At 43.7% G+C, this 20,473-nt stretch overlaps 1 protein-coding gene across 1 annotated transcript in view; it reads right to left on the bottom strand.

Moving 5' to 3' along the window:
- Positions 1 to 20,473, bottom strand: part of DOCK2 (dedicator of cytokinesis 2) — a 1,824,799-nt gene that overhangs the window by 1,178,221 nt on the left and 626,105 nt on the right. Inside the window, exon 24 of the mRNA XM_085617853.1 lies at positions 13,438 to 13,508. Within this exon, the coding sequence (XP_085473979.1) occupies positions 13,438 to 13,508 (71 nt within the window). The remainder of the gene's footprint in view (positions 1 to 13,437; positions 13,509 to 20,473) is intronic.

The following is a 20,473-nucleotide window of genomic DNA, read 5'->3' as shown; positions in this document are numbered from 1 at the left end:
GCGCTCATTCCAACGGGCAGTTCTTGGCGAAGCAAATTGGGGCATAGAAGCAACAGAACCCATCCAATCTAATTATCCCTTTGTCCTCATACCTCAAAAGGAGAGGTTGGGACCCACATCAATCCTGAAAGGCACCACCCACAACAGGAAACGAGGAGAACACACATATGATTGCTCGAAAACTCCAATAAACGTTTCTATATTCCAAAGTGACAACGTGCGAAGAGTGCTAACGGGCCAACCGAAACAGCCCACAAGAAGCGACAGTTGGCAACAGCACCCCTAGCCAAAATCAAGCGCTCGCCAGAGAAGGAAGGGCAACTGTGGTGCAGGAAGATCATTACCAAGGCCAAAACTCGGACCTCTCCCAAGAATTAACCCTCATATCATGGAACATCGCAGGGTTAAACGAAAAAGTAGGGATCAAGGAAGTACAGGACTACTTTGCAAAAGGGGACATTATTTGCTGTCAAGAAACTTGGTCAATGACATGAACACCCATAGCAGGATTTCATGAACATCGGATTAACGCGACAAAAAGAAACATCTTCGGTCATCCATCGGGGGGTCTCTCTATCTTCATAAGCCCTGCGAAAAAACTCAAGCCGACAGAAATAAAAGTAAAATCCCCCGATCTGCAAGCAATGACTATTGCTGGGCTAAGGGAGGGCCACTTGCCGTTCAATCTGCTGCTCATAAACTGTTACATCAACCCATCACTGACCACTGCCAGCATGGAATCTCTTACCAACACGCGGAAAGATATATTGATAAAATACGAGCACTACAACGTAATCATCGCAGGAGATTTTAATTTGAGAGGCTTGGAAAGTGCCCCGGGAAAACAAATTAAAGGGCACAAGGCAAGCCCATCGCTTTGTCTTCTTAAGAATCTCAAACTCTAGTCTACCCACTTCCTGATGAAACTACGTTCACCCTCGTGGTGCTCTAAACCATCGTTTTGGAACATATCCACCATAGACTACATCTTAATCAATGAAAAAACAGCAGACAGCCTGGAAGAATTCCAGGTTGATGATAGAGAAGAAAGTGATCAGAGGCCTCTATGTGCAAGATTTAATTTAAGAACGGAAGCAGCAGAGCTTCTAAAAATGCTGGGAGAAACCACAGGGGACAAACGTTTCAGAGCCATTAGAAGAATAAAATGGACAAACTCTCTCGAAGGGAAACTGCAGGAGCGGGCATCTATGTGGCAGGCCTGTGGACCAAGGGAGACCGAATCAGAGGTGATTGGTCTCTGGGAAGAACTGACAGAAGACATATGGCGGAAGCTGGGTAAAAATCATTGCAAGAAAAATTTCTGTCTCAAGGCCTATTCTTTAAAGAACCCACAGCCACCGAAGTGCCTGAGACAATGCAAAGGAGCACTAAAGAAGGCGCTTAGAAGCAGGAAGAAAGGAGGAGCATCGGCAGAGGGGATAGCTGAGAGCCGCCCTTAGGAGGAAAGTAGGTGCAGGGGCGGCCTTAGGCATGTGCAAGCTGTGCACCTGCACAGGGCCACCAAACCCCAGGGGCCACCACGAAGAATCGGATACAATACATATTCTTATATATCTTGCCCCTTTGGCCCCTATAATCGAACATCTGGGGGTGAAAGTCATCTCTTATGCGGACGACACGCAGCTTGTGTTCTCCTTTAGGGAACACTCCGAGGCTGCATTTACGAATTTCAGAAGCTGCCTTCAGAGAGTTGCCTCTTGGATGAATGATAACTGTATGAAGCTAAATACAGACAAAACTGAGGTGCTATTTTTCAACCAACCTTCCCCCCCCAGCCCTAAACTTTGGTGGCCTGCAGCACTAAACCCTCCTCCGATCCCAGCAACCTCGGTAAGGAATTTGGGATTCAAATTCGATGCCTCTTTGTCAGGAAAAGCCCAGATTAGCCAAGTCTCTGCCAGCTGTTTTTGGAAGCTAAAAACCCTGAGAAGATTCCTGAAGCTTATACCGATCAGCTGCAGAAAGTCCGTTGTTCATGCTCTGGTCATCTCCCAACTTGACTATGCGAACAGTTTGTATCTGGGCATGCCTGAGTACCTTGTTAGAAAGCTGCAGATTATACAAAACGCAGCAGCAAGACTGATTAGGAATGTCCCATTCCGCCATCACATCTCACCACACCTCCGGAGCCTTCATTGGCTACCGGTAAAGAGACGCATCGAATTCAAGGCTTTAACCTTGGCCTTCAGAGCTTCTCGAGACTCAGGCCCTATATATCTCAAGAAAAGACTCCAGAAATACCATCAAGGCAGAACCCTTCGCTCGAATTATTTGGAATTACTGGTAATCCCCCATTTCAAGAAATCTAGGATGGGCGGCAGATCGTTCTCGGTAAGAACTACCATGCTATGGAACTCCATGCCCGAACATCTGCGTAAATCCCCTTCAGAACGTGTCTTCAGAAAAAACCTGAAAACATGGTTGTTTGATCGGGCCTAGACCCTCTTGTCACCTTTGCGTTTTTCTGTCATGCTCTGCAGCTAGCGCCGGGACACCTCCGTTGGAGGTATCCGCGCGCTCTACAAATGCCAATAATAATAATAATAATATTCGTGGCAGCCCCTGGCAGGGATTTGGCGCATGAACGACTGAGGCGTGCTAAATCCAATGTGATGCACGCTGAATGGTTGTTCTTATACTCTTTTCCTTTCTAACCCAGTCTCGTCTTTGTGTGGGGTCGGCCTTGTTTCGCGCTCTTCTGGTAGGTCTTGTGCTTGTTTAGAACTTTTTTTCCAGGAGAATCGAGCTTGTTTTAATAGTCCAGATCTGGCACCTCCGGAGGCTCGCATACGCGCGCATGCGCAGTGCCCGCGAGTCCTGCAGCGAAGGGGTTACAGAAGCACCATGCATCACTGGTGGCAGGAGGGGTGGCAGCACCCGTGCCCGGCGTGCAGCGAGCAGCACCGAGACCGGCCGAGGCCATGCACCGGCGCGCCTAGAGACCCTGGGCAAGAAAGGCCGCCTTGCAGAGGATAGCATGCCAGTGTGCAACCTTTGGTGCCAGCTGCGAGGTGAGCAGCCCGAGGGTCAGGGCATGGGGAGGGGGAGTGAGGAGGTCAGCGTGTGCCACTGCAGAGTGAACCAGAGGGAAGGTGAGCCATTGGACGAGGGTGTGGGGAGCCCTGGGGAGGAGGGCAGATCAGGCGTAGGAATGTATCTCAGCCCGTGGGGGTCAGGAGCCGGGGGCGTGGGGAAGGTTGGGTGAGGATGTTATTGTAGATGGTGTGTGCTTTGGGTCTGGGTGGAGGTAAGCCATGTGAGGTGGCGAGCTGGAGATATTCTGGTGGTCATGGGAAGGGAGGGCATGATGAATCGTGAGAGAGAGCCTCTCTCTCACGATTGATCTCTGAGAGGGCGCGGGTCGGAGAGGTGGTCACCGTGCGCCAGGGGTAGGGAGTGGTACAGATCGGCGCTGTATGTTGAGGGAAGAGTGAGTCAGGAGTGCAGGGGCGGTGTTTACTTGTGGCTGAGGGAAGGCATGGTGACTTTTGGAGGTGTAACTTGGGAGGCACGGTCGTATTGGGGGGAAGAGGAGAGCAGGGTACGAGGTGTTAGACGTAGTGTTAAGGATTCATTAAAATGATTACAATTACTTCTCAACAATCATGAAAACAGAGTATGAAGCTGATACTTGTGATCTAATGAGTGGATCTGCCTGCACAAATCTTTTAAAACATCGAGTGTTCGAATGTACTTGGCATTTGGTTATGTCTGTTTATATGGTGTTGAGGCAGACATGAAATGCAAGCACCTATGGATGGACGCCTGGAATAGGATGGCAGTGCCTACCCATGTTAACTCAATCAAATGCCCTTTTGTAGAGACCTTGGTAGGAGACTGGCTTCTTGATTATTTCTTTAATTACATTCCAGTGCTTGTCATGTGCCTAGCAGAGAAAACTAGTTTAACTAGTCCTCAGTTTGCAATTGGTGAAGCAGCCTTCTCTGTCCATACTTGGGGCATAGTTACCATTGGTTCAGCAAGTACAGTGGTACCGAGACCCAAAACCCTCAGGGGCCCATTGAACCCTGATAATTGCTATATTTTACTTCCTGAGCAGCAGCCAAAGGGGCCATTTTCCTTGCTTACGCCACGGCCCATGGGGTCGTTGGTACGCTGTGCTAGTGATTCGTACGTCTGCTTGAAAGTTGTCTCCTGACTGGATGTTCCTTGCACATTAATTTTGCTTCAGTGAACCTCTAGTGCCTTTTCATAGCCTTAGGGCTCACTGTAATTAATCCTTGTTTAATAGGTGCTCTGAAAGCGAGCAGAACTGGTTGCTGGAATATGGCACTATACAAGAAACCTTAATTAAATATATTGTATTTTGTCTTTTGACAATGTGGTAAAGTGGACGAGTCTTTGGTTACCTGTAGGCTGTCTTCAGGATCAGTTAGTGACGTACTGAGGCAGGTCTCTGTGTGCCATGATTTCAAGGTAGCTTACTCTCTTCCTGCTAAGGTCACTTCCCAAATAGATCATGAACTATTCTCCAGGCTCTACTGTTCTCAGTGGACTGAGAAAACAGACCTTGTATGCCAAGTCACATGATCTACCCTATAGTTTTATAACACTCTTCAAATAAACCTTCCATATGTGGCTAGTCCTCATAATGTGTCATACATGTAGTGGGAAGGGTAATTACTATCAATCAGTCAGGGTTTGTAAAGCTCAGCTGCTTCACACATAAGGGTCTCGAGGCGGTGTGGGATTCATGCTTCTGGATCATGCTGCTTGTTGGTTGAACAGCGAGGTCTTGTGGTCCTTCCTGAACTGCTGGAGCGATGGTGAGGCTCTGAGGTGCAGGGGGAGGGTTTTCAGGTCTTCACTGCCAGGTGGGAGAAGTAGCAGCCTCCACTGTTTTATCAGCGGCTGCATTGGGTGGCTGCTAGGGAGATGGTTCTGGAACATATTTTCTCGGTAGGATGGTGGAAATTCACTCGTTCATTAAGGTATGCTGCTCCTGAATTGTGTAGTCTAGGGAAGACATGGCTTGGCAGTTCGGGCTGGACTGTTCCCATGAGGCACAGGGTCAAGGCTGATTTGCATATGGCCATGTCTGAACTGGGGTGGTGTGGTGAGCAAAAAAACGATGGATTTAGGCCCAGATCTCTGTACTGGGGTGAATGTATGACATTGTTCTGCATTCTGTCCATCAACTGTTGTTTTTGCAAGAAAATAAAAATGACACATCAAAATCTTTCAGCAGCCGCCACTGCTGATTGTCTTCTTTTTTTCCCTACCCACTGCTAGCCTCGCCCGCTGCATTTCAAGCAAAATGAAGAGAATTTGAGTACACAAATCTGGTTATTCGAAACGAAAGAGAAAGGTGGCTCAGCAGGCTTTCGTAGTGTCACAGGAAGGAGCAATCCTGAACTTTATCACCCAAGGGAAACCTAAAGATGGAGAATCCTCTGGCCAGAGTACTGCTGATGCACTAGGTAAAACAGGCGCTGACGACCATAAAGAAGAACAAAAAAATGATGATATCCATGAGCAGAATGATACTCATGAGCAGACCAATGAAAATGAACAAGGTGACTCTGAAATTGATACAAACATGCAGCAATTACCAACTCAGGATGAGGATTATTACAAAAGACACTGAGACAGAGAAACTGAAACATCATTCATCGGTCCATCAACATCTGGCATTCTGAAGGAGGTTCAGAGTTTACAGACGGATGATGCTGGTATTGAAAAGGAAGCCAAAGAGCAAGACCATGTTACAGACCCGTGTTCTGAATATGATTTATGTGATTGGAGGGATCCTGCTTTGTGGCCGAACTCTCTTACGAATGCGCAACGTGTTTTTCTTGTTGAAAGGGGTCCCTCCAGAGACCCAGATTCTAAAACAAAGTATCCAAGTGATGAGCACTCAAAAAGTAAACGTCGTTTTTCTGTTACCATGTTACTGGTCATCTAACGCCTTTTCTGGACGTTTTATTAAAACACCTTCCTGAGCTCCGCCCCGCCCGGACCGCCTCTTCCGGGGCCCCCTACCTGCGTTCCCTGCACAGGGCCACCATGAGCCTAGAGCCGCCCCTGGTAGGTGAGTAAAAGAGGAAAGAGATGGAGCAAAAATGGGTCACGGTATTTGCCCTGCTAAAGGAAAAGAACAACGCTAAATTATGGAGGTACATCAACCGTCTGAGCTCTCAACCTAGGGGCAAGGAGAACAACATTGCAAGCAACGAGTGGGAATAATACGTAAGGGGTTTATATACCAGAGGTACACCAGCTACAGAGCAAGCCCCACTGAAGAACATCCGGGGAGTAAGCATCCTGACAGCCACTCTTTCCAAGCACCCAGACGAAGTAGGACAAATGAAGTTCAAGGGAGCTGGTTTTACGGAAGCTGAAATAACGTTGGAGATTAGGAAAATGTGGAATGACGGGGCGCCAGGCCCAAACGGCATTCCAGCCATGGTTTTTAAAACAGCTCAAACAATTTTCTCCACAGCCCTCACCTCCCTATACAACTTCTCATATGCAACTGCAGTAATTCCACACTCTTGGAAAGGATCCATCCTCCTCCCAATTCACAAAAAAGGTGACCGCTCCAACCCCGCAATCTATAGGCTAGTGGACCTGCTGGATGTAGAAGCCAAAGCTTTTGCTAAATTACTACTGAGTGATTTAGAGGATTGGGCTACTAACAACAATCTACTCCCATTCAACCAGACTGGCTTCAGGAAAAACAGCGCAACAACAGACAACATCATGGCCCTGGCCTACCTCTCAAAACGTGCTGTGAAAGTCAGGCCCCGCCGCTGTTCTGCTGTTTCATCGACTACAGCACGGCTTTTGACAGAGTCGATAGGGAAATCTTTGGAGAAAACTGTCATCCTGGGGGGTACCTCCTAAGCTAATGATGGCCATCATATCCCTTCACGAGGAGACTTGGGTACAAGTCAAGATAAGCCCCACAGCTCTATCAGCAAAAGTGGAAACCAACAACGGACTGAAGCAGGGTTGCGCCCTGGCCCCCCTACTATTCAACCTCTATACAGAAGACATGGGGGCAGCCCTGAAAGAGGCAAGTCTAGTTCCACCAAGACTGGGCAAGGCGAGACTGGCAATCCTACAGTACACAGATGACACCGTAGTGATGGACCATACAAGGGTAGGTCTCCAAAGAGCCCTTAAAGAGTTGGGGAAGTACAACAAGGAATATCACCTGACAGTTAATCAAGGTAAAACAAAGATAATGATATTTGGCAGATACCCGCGCAAAAAACAAGCGGTCTGGAATATGGCAGACCACCAAATTAGCACCACCGCAGTCAACAAGTATCTCGGAGTTTGGCTAAACGAGAGGGCAACATCGGCAGCTCACACAAAACATCTAACTGCCAAAATCAATAGAGTAATTTTTTCAACAAAACGACTGAGCCAATGCCTGACTAGCCCCACAGCCGAACCCATGCTAAAGGTCCTCAGGGCAAAACTAATTCCAGCCATCAACTACGGACACCTGGCATTTCCAGGAGCTCTAGACAAACTTATAGCTGCAGCGCAGGTCAAAGCCCACAAGATCATGCTGCAAGTACCCAGGAATGCTAGGAACACGAGATTACGGCTGGAACTATGGCTTGCCAGATCAGAACTGGCCCTCCAGGGAGACTTAATAAAGTATTATATTGGAGTCCTTAAAGCACCCCACAACTCCCTAAAACATCATTTGGCAACAATCTTCAAAGAAGAGGTCTCCCCCTGGCACACCAAGCTGGATAAAGCAATAGAGACACTAAACATACATCGAAATAGTCTGCCCCTAACAGAAATCCCGCACAAGGCCTGGTTGAACACCATGAGGCGCAGGTCCGCTCCACTTCTTATGAAAAGGATCTAACTGCACTCCAAAACAACAACTATACAAAGGCCCTGGACGAATCTTACATCCTGGGGAAAGTCCAACCATACCTAATGGAAGCATTAGAGGCCCAGGCCCGCAAGAAAATTCTGTTTATGAGGCTAACGGTCCTCAGAATTTGGGACTTTAATCCAGCATGGGCACGATCAGATGGAGCCGTTTCATGTCGCCTATGTAACTACCAACGGGAATCTTGGCTCCATTTACTGTTTTGTAGTCCGAAACTCATCAACGAATGACAGAGGCTTCTTCGTCCCATCTTAAGAGCCCAAGGCATCAGAACTTACAAGAAGGCATCAGATTGGTGCTTCTCGGAAACAAAAACATACCATTTTGCAAGAGTGGCAACATTTATTTTTCAGATTGGACAAGCTCTAGACGCTATAGAGCAAAAAATGTCTGTCCTCAAGCTCTCAAAATCAGAGTTGATAAATGTGCCAACTGCACATCTGCAAACACCAATGGGCAAAGAAGACCTTACCCGCCACTTCAAGTGCTCTGCCTGGAACCCAGCCGCATCAAAATTAAGTACCAGGATAGAAAGCTGAAAGGTCCCTACAACACAATATTGACTGTTGGAATGTTTTTTTTTAATTTCACAGGAGGCACCGGGAGGGGGGTGGAAAAGGTGGGTGGGATTCTAATTTTAGCTTTTTACTGTAATGATATTAATTAATCGAACGGTTTAATAATAAATCAATCAATCAAACATTTCTGCACAGGGAGATCACGGGATCACAGGATAGGTGTCATGCGACCCAAATCATTAGAAATGGATTATATTTCAGGGAAGGAAAGTAAAAGAAATGTGCTGGTAACTGTAGGTATGTCCTAATAAATGTCCAGTGAGTTAATAATCTGTTTGAAAGGGGTGTTACTATTCCAGATGCACAAATGCATACACTTTCTTTTCAACAGAAATTGTGGGGGCTTCATAATGGTATTGGTGCATGTCACTTCTGGGTTCCAGCCTTACAGCCTTTGTGGGTCCCTTCTGGCTTGGGGGCATGATTGGCAGAACATATGATGAACTTGTGAGTGTATGCTCACAGGTGGCTTGGGTGACCAGGGAGACCATATGAGCAGGCCTGGAACCAGGGTGTTGTCTTGGAAGTTACTTTTGTGTATTACAAAGTTGAGCAAAGTGTGTGGTATTTATACTACGTAAATTTCATTAACATTCGGTGGTTGTAAGGGGAGGTGGACAGTGTGTTGATAAAGCAAGATTGTACAAATTAAAGTGTCAAATTTGTAACTTCAAGGGCTGGTAATCATCCTAAAAGAAACAACATAGGAATAAAATGAAAGTGTTGGCAGGTGCAAACAGCTGTATCAAAATAGTTGCATCTCTCAAGAAAAAAACATGCTCAACTAATGAGGAAACAGAAATAAGTTGTGCAAATGGGGGTGTTCAATAAATGATCCAGAAAAACACATGTGATTGTTCTCATGGACTGGAAAGCAAAAAGAATAGCCCCAGCACTTCAATTTGGTGGAGACATGTAAGTGACACGTTTGGAGTAAATTTACACTAGGATTTTGTGAACATCCAAAAAAGTAGTAAACATACTCAAAAGTGTAAATTGGACTAAAGTATAAGTTATCTTTCTGGATCAGGCCCATTAGTTCTTACATGGTATCAGGGACAAAGGGGCTCTGTCTAATTGACCATTTCAAATGTTATATGTAAACCAATAGATACCTTCTTCAAACAGAACAGTGGATTGATTGAGGCACTTTGTTTGAGAGGCATCCTATGTGACAGTCAATGTACTGTGTATGTCTAAAACATGTGTAAGTCAAAAAAGTTCTAGGTATTTGTAGTGAGATTGTCCTTGCTTCGGAAGAGATTGAGATAAGGAAGCATCATTCCCAAATGACACTGAGGCCCTGATTACAGGTTGCTTGTTAAATCCCGACCCATGTGTAAACCTGTGTTTATGTATGGGACGGAATTATGAGTTTGAAGGCATTTAATGCATCCAAAAACATTAAATACCACAACCTTTGTTACATTCTGGAAACTCAAACCTGCTGAGTCATACATTATTTGCCTTATCATGTGGATTTTGGTGTGCTAAAGACCGAAATCTGTAGCGTTATTTACCAGGTGCGATAAATAGCACCTATACTTATAATCAAGCAGTAAGTGCCAAAGTTAAACAAAGGGCAACTCATTAGAAAAGGAAAATAATGAGAACCTAGAATATTTAGAGGAAAATTCCAGTGCAGCATATATGCCAAAAGATTCATCTAAAAGGGGACAAGCCATTTCGACTGATATCTTGGCTTTTAAGAGGGAGAATGGTAGTAGGTACTTCAATATTATAGCAAGTGTATTTGGCAACATTCTATTGAAAACTGTGGAAATTAGTGGGTGTCATGATCTGCAGCTGACCTTGCAGCATGTGACAAGAGTAAGCAGCTTACTCCAGGCTCATTTGTGCCAAACATATTCAAGGGAGGAAAGGGTGGAGGTGGTCAGTAGATCTTGGAGATGCCTGGCAAAAGGCTTTGTATACCTGGAGTCTGTGTCCGAACACGAACTGCAATTACCATGATTTTATGGGAGTCTCACGTTGTTTGGAAATCGTGACAAGTATTTGGTTATACATTTCCTCTTTGTTCCGGGTGTCCTTGCTAACAAATAGAGAAACTTAATTGCTGCAGCAGGAACCGTAATTCTAGCTCTTGTAAATATTTTAGAAACTGGTGTTTTTCCTCGAAACAGGTTTGGGAAGAATGAATCTGAACACAGAGAAGTATTCAACGGATATTGTTTGGTATTTGAAGAAAAAAACTTAATTAGTTTACATAATCTGAACTGTGATGAAGGAGTAGAGAACTATATATTTTGTTGAACATTGTTGGCTCCAATACATGAAGAAACAGATTGGATTTTTATCTAAAGATATTTGAAATATTCATTATGTACAAAATGTATTTCAGGTGACAGTGATGTTTAGGAAAAAGATTATTTAGTATGGAATATGTACTATATAAAACTGATGAATGTTCTTTTCATTTCAGTTTCCCAAAAGCTATCTTGTGTGTATTTAACTGCAACAAGCATGTAGTTATAGTTAGAAAGTAATTGCTTTATTGTAGAGATAATGGGTTTGTGCTTAATGTGGTATAACATTAAATATAGAGATATTGTTTATGCTTCATTGTTTTTGAGTTACCAGTATCCAATTAAACAAAGAGTGTAAAAAAACTAGAGATGTTTTCAATGTATATCAGTTCTTTAGAAAGGGATAGGGAATGTGCTGTAATTGTTCAGTACCAATGTTTGCCTTTAGATATTCACTGTGATCTATAGACACAAATGATGTGTAGCCTGACAAGTTAAGGTGTCAATATCAAGTGCCTTTGTTTTCCTCATAGTTGGCCTACATACTGAAACTGTTTGCATAGGGAACTGTGTATGCAGTGACGTGCAAAAGAATATATCACTCCTGGTGGATCCAGACTACATGATTAGTGCTTTCTGACACATGGGGTATTTCAAGAATACTCTGTGCTACTACTTCCCATGGGTAGTCACTCAGAATCTGTAATTCATATGAATCTGAGATTTGTCACAATTTAATCTCTTTCAATTAGGTGACGGTGGTATTAAATTGGCCTATCAGGTTGCCAAAGATCAGTGGACATACAAATCCCTTGGCAGAGGGAAGACACAGACATGATCAATGTTGATCTACCTGGAATACTGAAGGACAAGCAGTTCTAGGTTTCTGACAATGATTTTGAGAAGAGTTTGAGGTCATCATTGTTAAAACCAACGTGATATTGTCAAATTCAGAGTTGGACCAAATGGTTTCACCACATACATGCCATTATAAGTGGAAAATATTGATAATGTTTTTGCTTAAGGTAAATCAAGTATTTGGAGAGTTGTCAACTATTCGTGCACAGGGTCCGTGCCGGGATTAACGCACACAAAACATGAGAACGTACACAACATGGTTATTTGACACTACAGATGAGGTAGGAAACATTGGTGTAAAAATGGGCATTGGTGCATGTTTAAAATCCTAGCAAAAACAAGCCCTTGCCCACGCTATTTACCTGTACTTGATTAAGGCAGTTCAGACTACACCAGACAGCTCAGAGATGCAGAAGGCTGCCAAGCAGGCATTTCCCCTACTTTTTCCCCCACCAGCAATATGACCACAGACATACATATTATGAGTTTCCCTATAAACTGCATATCTGCTTTTATACATCAAAAGGCCCATGAGAATAATGACATTTTATCTTCAGGGGACTAATTGTTTTAACCTGATCTTCAGCATGCAGATAAATTGTAATTGATGCTGCTTCTTCCTGCATGGGCAGGTTTGGCAGTAGCGGAGTATTAGAATAAAGTTTAGTTGGAACTGAACACTCTTTCGGATATTTAAAGACCCAAGTGTGCTTTTCTATTCAAGCTCTGCTCAACTGGAATATTGGTGGGACAGTGACAGCTATGAAAAAGGCAACAGTTTTCCAGGTATGACAAACTATGCAGTGATGGAGAGCATGGGGCTGTATCAAACTGAATACTACACATTATTTCTTTACATCAAAGCCTGCTTCCTTTCCTCATAGCTACTCAATTCTTAGGGTTGTGATGGTTTCTATGTTCGCTGGTCTGGGTGGTGCTACAAGTTAGAATTAGCTATGGACAGAGTACAGTTTGATGTGTAGATGGTCACGTGTACTATTTTGCTACAATATCGTATCCAAGACAAGAAGCGGTTTGGCAACATAGGGGAAAATGTCATTGGAAAATACAGTGTAACTCACACCCATGTTAGAACTATAGTTTAGTGCCTGCCAGGAAAGAACGAAGTACTCAATTGGTGGTGGGCACGGTAAACAATATATACATTAATTTGTGTGCAAGTCTTTAATTGAGTTTTCAATTCCACAGAGGATATTGTATTTGGGGATAATGTCATTTTACATTAGAAGTTAGGGGGGTGGGTTTAAATGTGTAGGTAACAATAGGGTGTTTTCTCTTTCAGTAGACACATCAATGATGGTCAGCAGCAAAGTTTAGTACACAATCACCACTGTCTAAATCACTAACGAGGAGACAGGTTTGAAACAGATACATCCATAAAACTGTTGGATCAGGAAACTACGATTTGCACAATTAAAAATTAAAACACAAAGGAAATTGAATGGACCATAAATATAAAATAAATTCACAAACTTTTCAAGTTTATTGTCTGAAGATGTAGTCTGTCAGTAGAGATCGTCACTAGTGAATTTGAACCATAAAATATATTCCTTATTTAAAAATCCATAATTATTTTGTCTCTAGGTTTAAAGGAGACATACTACTTGAATAGAATGTAGAGGTGAACATGTTCTTTTGGACACCACTCTAAATTTTTAAAAAACGAATTAAACCCTTCTAATCAAGCACATTGCCAGTGGTTTCTTTGAAAATGTTTCTAGCGTTTATAAAACTTTCCCAAACACAAAAAATTATTGCAACTTCAAAAAAATACTGTGAATATGATTTTAATTTTGTAAGTACGTACCTCAGCAACTTCGCATCAAACACCGTCTCAACATCTTGAAGAACTGTGGGTAAATATTTCAAAGCAGCAACCTAGGAAGAAACATATGCATTGTTCAATACCGGTGCTGGTATGATTCTTCTCACTTACATTCAAGTTCGTAATTAAAACTGGTCGAGTAGCAAATGCTTGAACATATCTTAAAATATATGGCGGCAAGCAATGCATGTTCTGGAAAATCAGATGACATAGTTTAAATCCAAAGAACTGCATAATGAGAGCCAGTTACGATTGAGGGAGTTGGGGGGGAGGAAGGTGGTTCGAGACTGTTTTGTACTTTATATGCCATTAACCATTACTAACCGACTATGAACAATCTGTTTTAAACTGTATTATTCATAAAGCTTCTAATGATACCATGTGATAATTACAGTGTGCTGATGTCTTGGGTGTCCGTAGACACGTGGCACTGGTGGCAAAGTAGACTAGTGTATGAAAGAGATGGTCAAACGTGTTTCATTCCATCAGACTACGGCATCAGTGGGGTCATTTTACTTTATTTAGATCAACCTATACATCGTGGACTAGTCTCAACTGGAGGGGTTTACTTGTGGGACTCCCACAGTAAGTGATGATTCCTAAAAAAAACTGTGAGAGAAAGAGACTGGGACAGCCGCTTTGAGATCATCTTCTTCCACTTCCACTAAGTCTGGGCAGCCCAGCCATCTGGGAACTAGAATCCAAAAAAGCCTATGGTGACCTTTAATAAATCACACTTCTTGCAAATAAGGGTCAACACACAATCTTTGAGACTCTGAAATACTGCCCTTGGACTGCCAGAGTGCTCTTCAATGGCATTAATCACCTTTACCATGCCAGACAGCACATCCCTTACACAGTTCACGAAGACCTCCATTGCACCTCCAATTGTAGTGCATATATCAATGAAAATCAATATGAGTGGAAAAGATTATGATATAGCAAAACTCTTGATTGAGGAAGAACTGATGTTAACCAAAGCTATGATTAACAATGCAAAACCATTGCAACTTATTGACCTCTCCAACATGGTGGCTGTGCAATGGGTTTCCATATGGATTGTTGTTTTCAGAAGGCCCATGTGCATACACAAGTACACTTCATCCATACGTTTAGACTTATGGGCCACAATTATGAGGACCAACTTTGGGTTAGAGTTCCTACAATGTCTCTCTTACCCAACTAAGTCAATACATCCTTCACCTTCTGCCTCATGTTGAATGCCACATGCTGGTGGTCCAATATACTGAAATACTGAAGAATCTCTCCAGAACATCAAGCTTGTGTGCCCTTATTCAATTAGGACCAAGTGCAGCAGTTCAACGAGGAGACAGATGATAAGGGATCCTGAGCCAGACGGTCTCACACACATGTTGGACATCACCAATAAGTCCTTATCCAAGGTGTCTGCCATGCAGATGCACAGAGGCTGTGGATTACAAGTCAGGGGCAATGGTATCCCCGGATGGCATACTGCTCTGCCTGATCACAAATGTCCCAGTGTCCCCACATCCAGGTTTCTTGGACACAAATCAGTGGACATCATGAATACCAGCCACACCTCATCTCCCGCTTCACCCCACCCTTTCTATTATGGTAAGAAAGGGACAGTCAGTGTTTCTTCCTGCCAGAGCATATTTTCCCCTATCCTCATGCCATTGATCCCATTTGCAACCTGCTTTTGAGCCGACGTTAATGTGAGTATCAAACCTACAGAATTGGGAACTCTGTGTAGGGATTTTTTGCCCAGTAAATCCACTTAAGTGTATTGTTTTCCATTCCACAGGGTTTATTTAACTCATAAAAGAAGTAAACAGGCATGGAGTTACCAGAGCGCAAACGATAATTCTAGCCACCCACATGCTTACTCCTAACTCATAATCGGACTACAGAAGGAGAGAGGTTTCTGCTTGAAAATGGGGTAATTGTAGTACAAGGTGAACAATGGTTTTACTCTATAATTTGATTAAAAAAATACTTAATCTGTATAGATCAAAACAGACAGAACAGATAGATCTGTTTCAGAACGGTTTCAGAAGCACAAATATACTACAAAATGGGGCACATACCTAATAGTGGGTCGAATACATTTACATTTAACAATATTGCAGGATTCCCCTGGTGCTGCATGCACTGAAACTTCAGGTCCCACTGCAGAGCCCACTTGTGCCACCTGGCATGTTCGACCAGCAGAGTGCAGGAGGCCAACAGTTATAGTAGCCTACGTCATACTCCTTGAAATACAGTCCTAGACTCTCCACTCCAAGTGAAAAGCATGAAACTGCACCATATCCTGGTGGCTCAGATGAACTGGAGCATCAGTAAAGGAGTCAGCTGTGACTTCAGCATATTTATAGTGAACTCGAACAATGTTAGATGGTTTGCTGTCATCTAAAGGTGGGCTAGTATTGCTTGGGGCACGCTCACCATCAACAGCTAGTGAATGAGGTGGAGAAAGATCGGAACATTTGACCTCAGATGAGCTGCGACCACATCTATCACTTTCGCGAAGACCTGAGGGTAACTGGTGAGATCAAAGGGAGCAATGCAAACTGAAAATGCTCCTGGCTCACTGTGAACTGCAGATAACGCTTGTGAGACTGCAGGATCAGAATGTAAAAATGAGTGTCCTGCAGGTCCATCATTATCATACATTTTCCAGGACCCAAAGCAGACAGAACCTGGGACAATGTGAGCATCTTGACCTTGTCTATTTGCTAAAAGGTGTTGAGAGGATGAAGGTCTAGAAGAGGATGGCGGCCCCGTCCTTATATGGAACAAAGAAGTAGCAAAAGTAACAACACGTTCATGCTTCCGAGTCTGGAACACTTTCTAAGGCCCCTTTGGCCAAAAGAGCCTGCATTTCCCCAATGCAAAATGCACATGTGGTCCTCCATTAGCCACTCTGGTGGGGGTGGAATGTACTGTGGAGTAGAAGAAAATTGAAGTGCATAGCCCAGTGGACAATTTGCAGGACTTATCAGTCGAATGTAATGGCTTGACACTCGGAGTAAATAGGTAATCCTGCCTCTTGTTACTGTATTTCAAAAAGGGCACATGAAAGGAGTTTTGAAGATGTGGCTCCTGGAGAGGAGGGGGACTGAGCAGCATTTTGTTCCTCCAGGCAGTGTCTGGGAGCCCTAGCCTCAAATCTGAAAGGGCTAAGATGTTTACTGAGTCGGTGGTGGGGCCTGACATTGCTGGTATTGGCAGCCCTTGTTGTAGCCCCAGAATGGACAAAAATGTTGGGCACTGTCTATCAGGTGTAGAATGACCCAATGAGCAAGCTGTGGCATGACTCTCTTTAAATCGTTCTAGGGTTGAATCTGCTTTCTCAATATAGAGCTAAGAACCATCAAATGTCAAATTCATTATGAATGCCTGGACATTCCCTAACAAAGCCTACAGATCTCATCCAAGCTAGCACCCAAGCACCACACTCATGCCAATAGACCAAATAAGCAATCACTCATGTCCAGACCAAAGCTGATAACAACTTTGGCTGCATCGCGTTCTTCCTGAAAAGTTTGAGCTAAAGACACCCACAAGTCCTCATGGACCACCAATAACATCTGGGACCACCAATAACATCTGACTGAACATGTCCCGTAAATCATTGTTGAAGGGCTGAAGCACGCCACTGGCATTCACTGAGCATATGGCAAAGCTTGCAAAAGGAAATTTGCACTTGCCAAACATCTACATCCCTTTTTTTCAGTCGGGGGGTCATGGAAAAATCTTTAGGACCCCCATAAGAAGTCTGTGAAGATTGATTATTTCCTAGCTACGAGGGATCTACTTAATGGAGTTGGAATTAGGAAACTCCCTAAGGTGATCTCTGACCATAATCCATTAACTCTGGAACTTGAAGTTAAAAGGTTCAAAAGAATTTGAAGTAAATGGACCATCGATAGGAAGCTCCTTGTAAATAGCATCTACATTGAGCACATCAAGAAATGGTCCCAAGAGTTTTTTTATATCAATCGATATAGTGCTTGCAGGGGGATTGTGTGGGATTCTTTTGAGGCAGGCCTTAGGGGGAAACAATTAGCTTTGTCGCCAGGGCAAGGAAGCCGCTTGAGGCAAAGAATGAGCAACTGATGCGTAACCTAGCCAAAGCAGAAGAAGAATATGTGTCATTAATAGTGCAGTGGCAGAAGGTGGTCTAAATTCAACATCAAATAATCACCCTTAAGGTGGAAATAAATAAACAGCTGGCTCACTCAGAAATTGGTAGAAGAGTTCCAGACCCAGCGAAATAACTCTCATGAATATGGGGAGCTAGTGGGGAGGAGACTAGCCTTACGTACCCGACAGAAAATAGCGCGGAATGTGATATCTTCAATTAAGAAAGATGGCCAAACATACATTGATACAACTGATATATTTGGGGTGTTTCAGGATTATTACTAACTGTTGTACAAGGAAGACACGGGAACAGCGGGAACATCGCAGGATATGTTCCAAATAGTAAACAATGCAGACCTCTGGACGGTTTTTGATAGTTCAGCTAAAGATAACTTAAAGAAGTACATCTCACTAGAGGAGGTTCTGGTAGCACTGCAAGACTTAGCATCAGGAAAGGCTGCTGGCCCCGATAAGATCCCCCTTGAACTATACAGGATAATGCAAACTCTGATAGCCCCCTATTACTTGATCTTTTTAGGGGTATACAATATAGTGGGTGCCCTCCAGAATCTTGAAAAGAGACGGATACTATTATCTTCCCCAAAGAAAGGAAAACCAACAGGTAATCCTGCTTCATATAGGCCGTTATCCCTAATAAACTCGGATACCAAAATTTACTCTGAGATATTGGCTAACCGGCTAGATAGGGTTATAGGACATCTGGTCTCCCCCTGGCAGCATGGGTTCATCCCAGGAAAAGAAACAACGGACCACATCAGGAGGGGTATATCACTATTTGACAGCCCGGACTGGGGGGCAGATGACCTTTGACCGGGTATCCTGGAGGTTTCTGTGGGGGGTGTTCTGGAGTTAAAAGGCTTCGGACCACAAATCATAAAGGCGAATAAAGCCATGTACTTAGATCCAAGAGCCCGGTTGCAATTGATGGGGAGAGAATCAGGAAACATCAATATCAAGGGGAACTAGACAAGGATGCCCCTGCTCCCCCATTTTATTGGCTTTGTATATAAACCCCTCGGTGATAAAGTTGCTGCGGAGCTGAGAGATTAAGCCGGTGGTAAGCAGGGGATATGAGACTAAGGTGTTAGCATACGCCGATGATATTGCTGTGTTAACCACCAATCCGACAGAAGCAATTAGGAAAACCGTATGTATAGCTGAGGGATTTGGGCATGCTTCAGGGTACTCCTTGAGTGAAGGGAAGACAGTTGTTATTTGCACAGAGAATATTACTTTTAATGACTCTCGACGCGCAGAATCAAGAGTTTATCTTGGGGTCCGTTTTATTTATTTAAATGTGTACTTACCTCCGTTCATCTATATTCCGGTGTTTACATTTCCCCACCATGCCCCTCCCCTGCCCCACCTCACTGCCCCACCGAACTCCCTCCACGGACCGCTACTGCTCGAAGGTGGATGAAATTGGGAAAATTAATTTGACCCCCTGATAAAATCCATATCTACGGATTTAAAGCGAATAAATGGGCTGCATCTATCGATAATTGAAAGAGGGAATTTTTTTTTAAATGACTATGGGCCATATGTAGGTAGGGACCCATTTACCACTTCATAAATACCGAATTTTACCGATTCGGTATTTATGAAGTGGTAAATGATATGTAGGTAATGAGTCGGTAATATTTACCGATTCGGTAAAAGTCGGTAATTACCGAATTGGTATTAACCGATTCGGTAATGAGGCATACCTTCCCATTGATGGGAAGGTATGCCTCATTACCGAATCGGTAAATACCGATTCGGTAATGGGGGGAACACATGCAAGGGTGGCAGGGTGTCACATTGACACCCTGTTGCACCCCTGATTCGGCCATGTGTGCACATGTGGCACACATACATGCCCTAAGGGCATGTATGTCTGCCACATTGCACACTTCTAAGCACTTTAAAATGCTTTTCAACATCCATTCGTCATTTACCACCAACTATTAGTTGGTGGTAAATACCGACTCCAGAAAACACCCACACACTCCCCCTACATCTCATTTTTGTATTCGGAATTTACCGAATCAGTAAAATTACCGATTCGGTAATTTTACCGATTCGGTAAATTACCGAATACAAAAATGATCCCCCTACATACCAAAAGCCAAAATACCGGTCGGTAACGGTATAATTACCGAAAATCGGCCGTTACCGACCGGTATTTGGCTTCCTACATGAGGCCCTATGTTGCCTAAAATCTTATATTTTTTTTGATCAATCCTCTAGCGTTAGATGAACGGATCTTGAAGACCTTGGAGTTGATCCTTTCTAATTTCATCTGGCAATACGGAAAAGTGAGAAGGTCACTTAAATATTTAACTCTTCCACAAGGCAGAGGGAGGCTTTCGATCCCGAATATTTTGTTCTATTACTGGGCAGCTCACCTTCATCAGATGTCTACCTTGTTTGTAGTAGATCTGGACAAGGAGGTTGAAAGTGAGGCTGGAATTCCAACAATATATGAGCTCGCTATTGGGAAGGAGGCCCCCGGGCTTCTGCTGAGACAAGTGGAGCAGAGCTATTACAAAAAGGTTTGCTTCCAGGTAGTGTACGGTGCTTGGAGGATTTGGAACAGAGTGTTAAAATTCATGGCGATACCCAAGTTTTGCCGATATACTCCCCTGTGGTGATCCTCGCTCTTCCCACCCCTCTTTTATGATGCCATGGGAAAGCAATGGGAAGAGCTAGGCTTGGTCACAGTTGGAGATCCCTACGAGGGAGAGAAAGCCTCTCACTTTCCAGATTGCAGCAAGGGTTCGGGATTCCAAAGAACCATTATTTTAAATATGTGCAGATTCGGGATATCCTCACTACATGTAGATCAGCTTTAAACTTGGATAGGATACCAATCCTAAAAGTAATTATT

Source organism: Triturus cristatus, chromosome 7 (genome assembly GCF_964204655.1).
Source record: "Triturus cristatus chromosome 7, aTriCri1.1, whole genome shotgun sequence".
Classification (NCBI taxonomy): Eukaryota; Metazoa; Chordata; class Amphibia; order Caudata; family Salamandridae; genus Triturus; species Triturus cristatus.
Note: the sequence above shows the minus strand (reverse complement) of the source record. Positions and strands in the feature narration are given on the sequence as shown.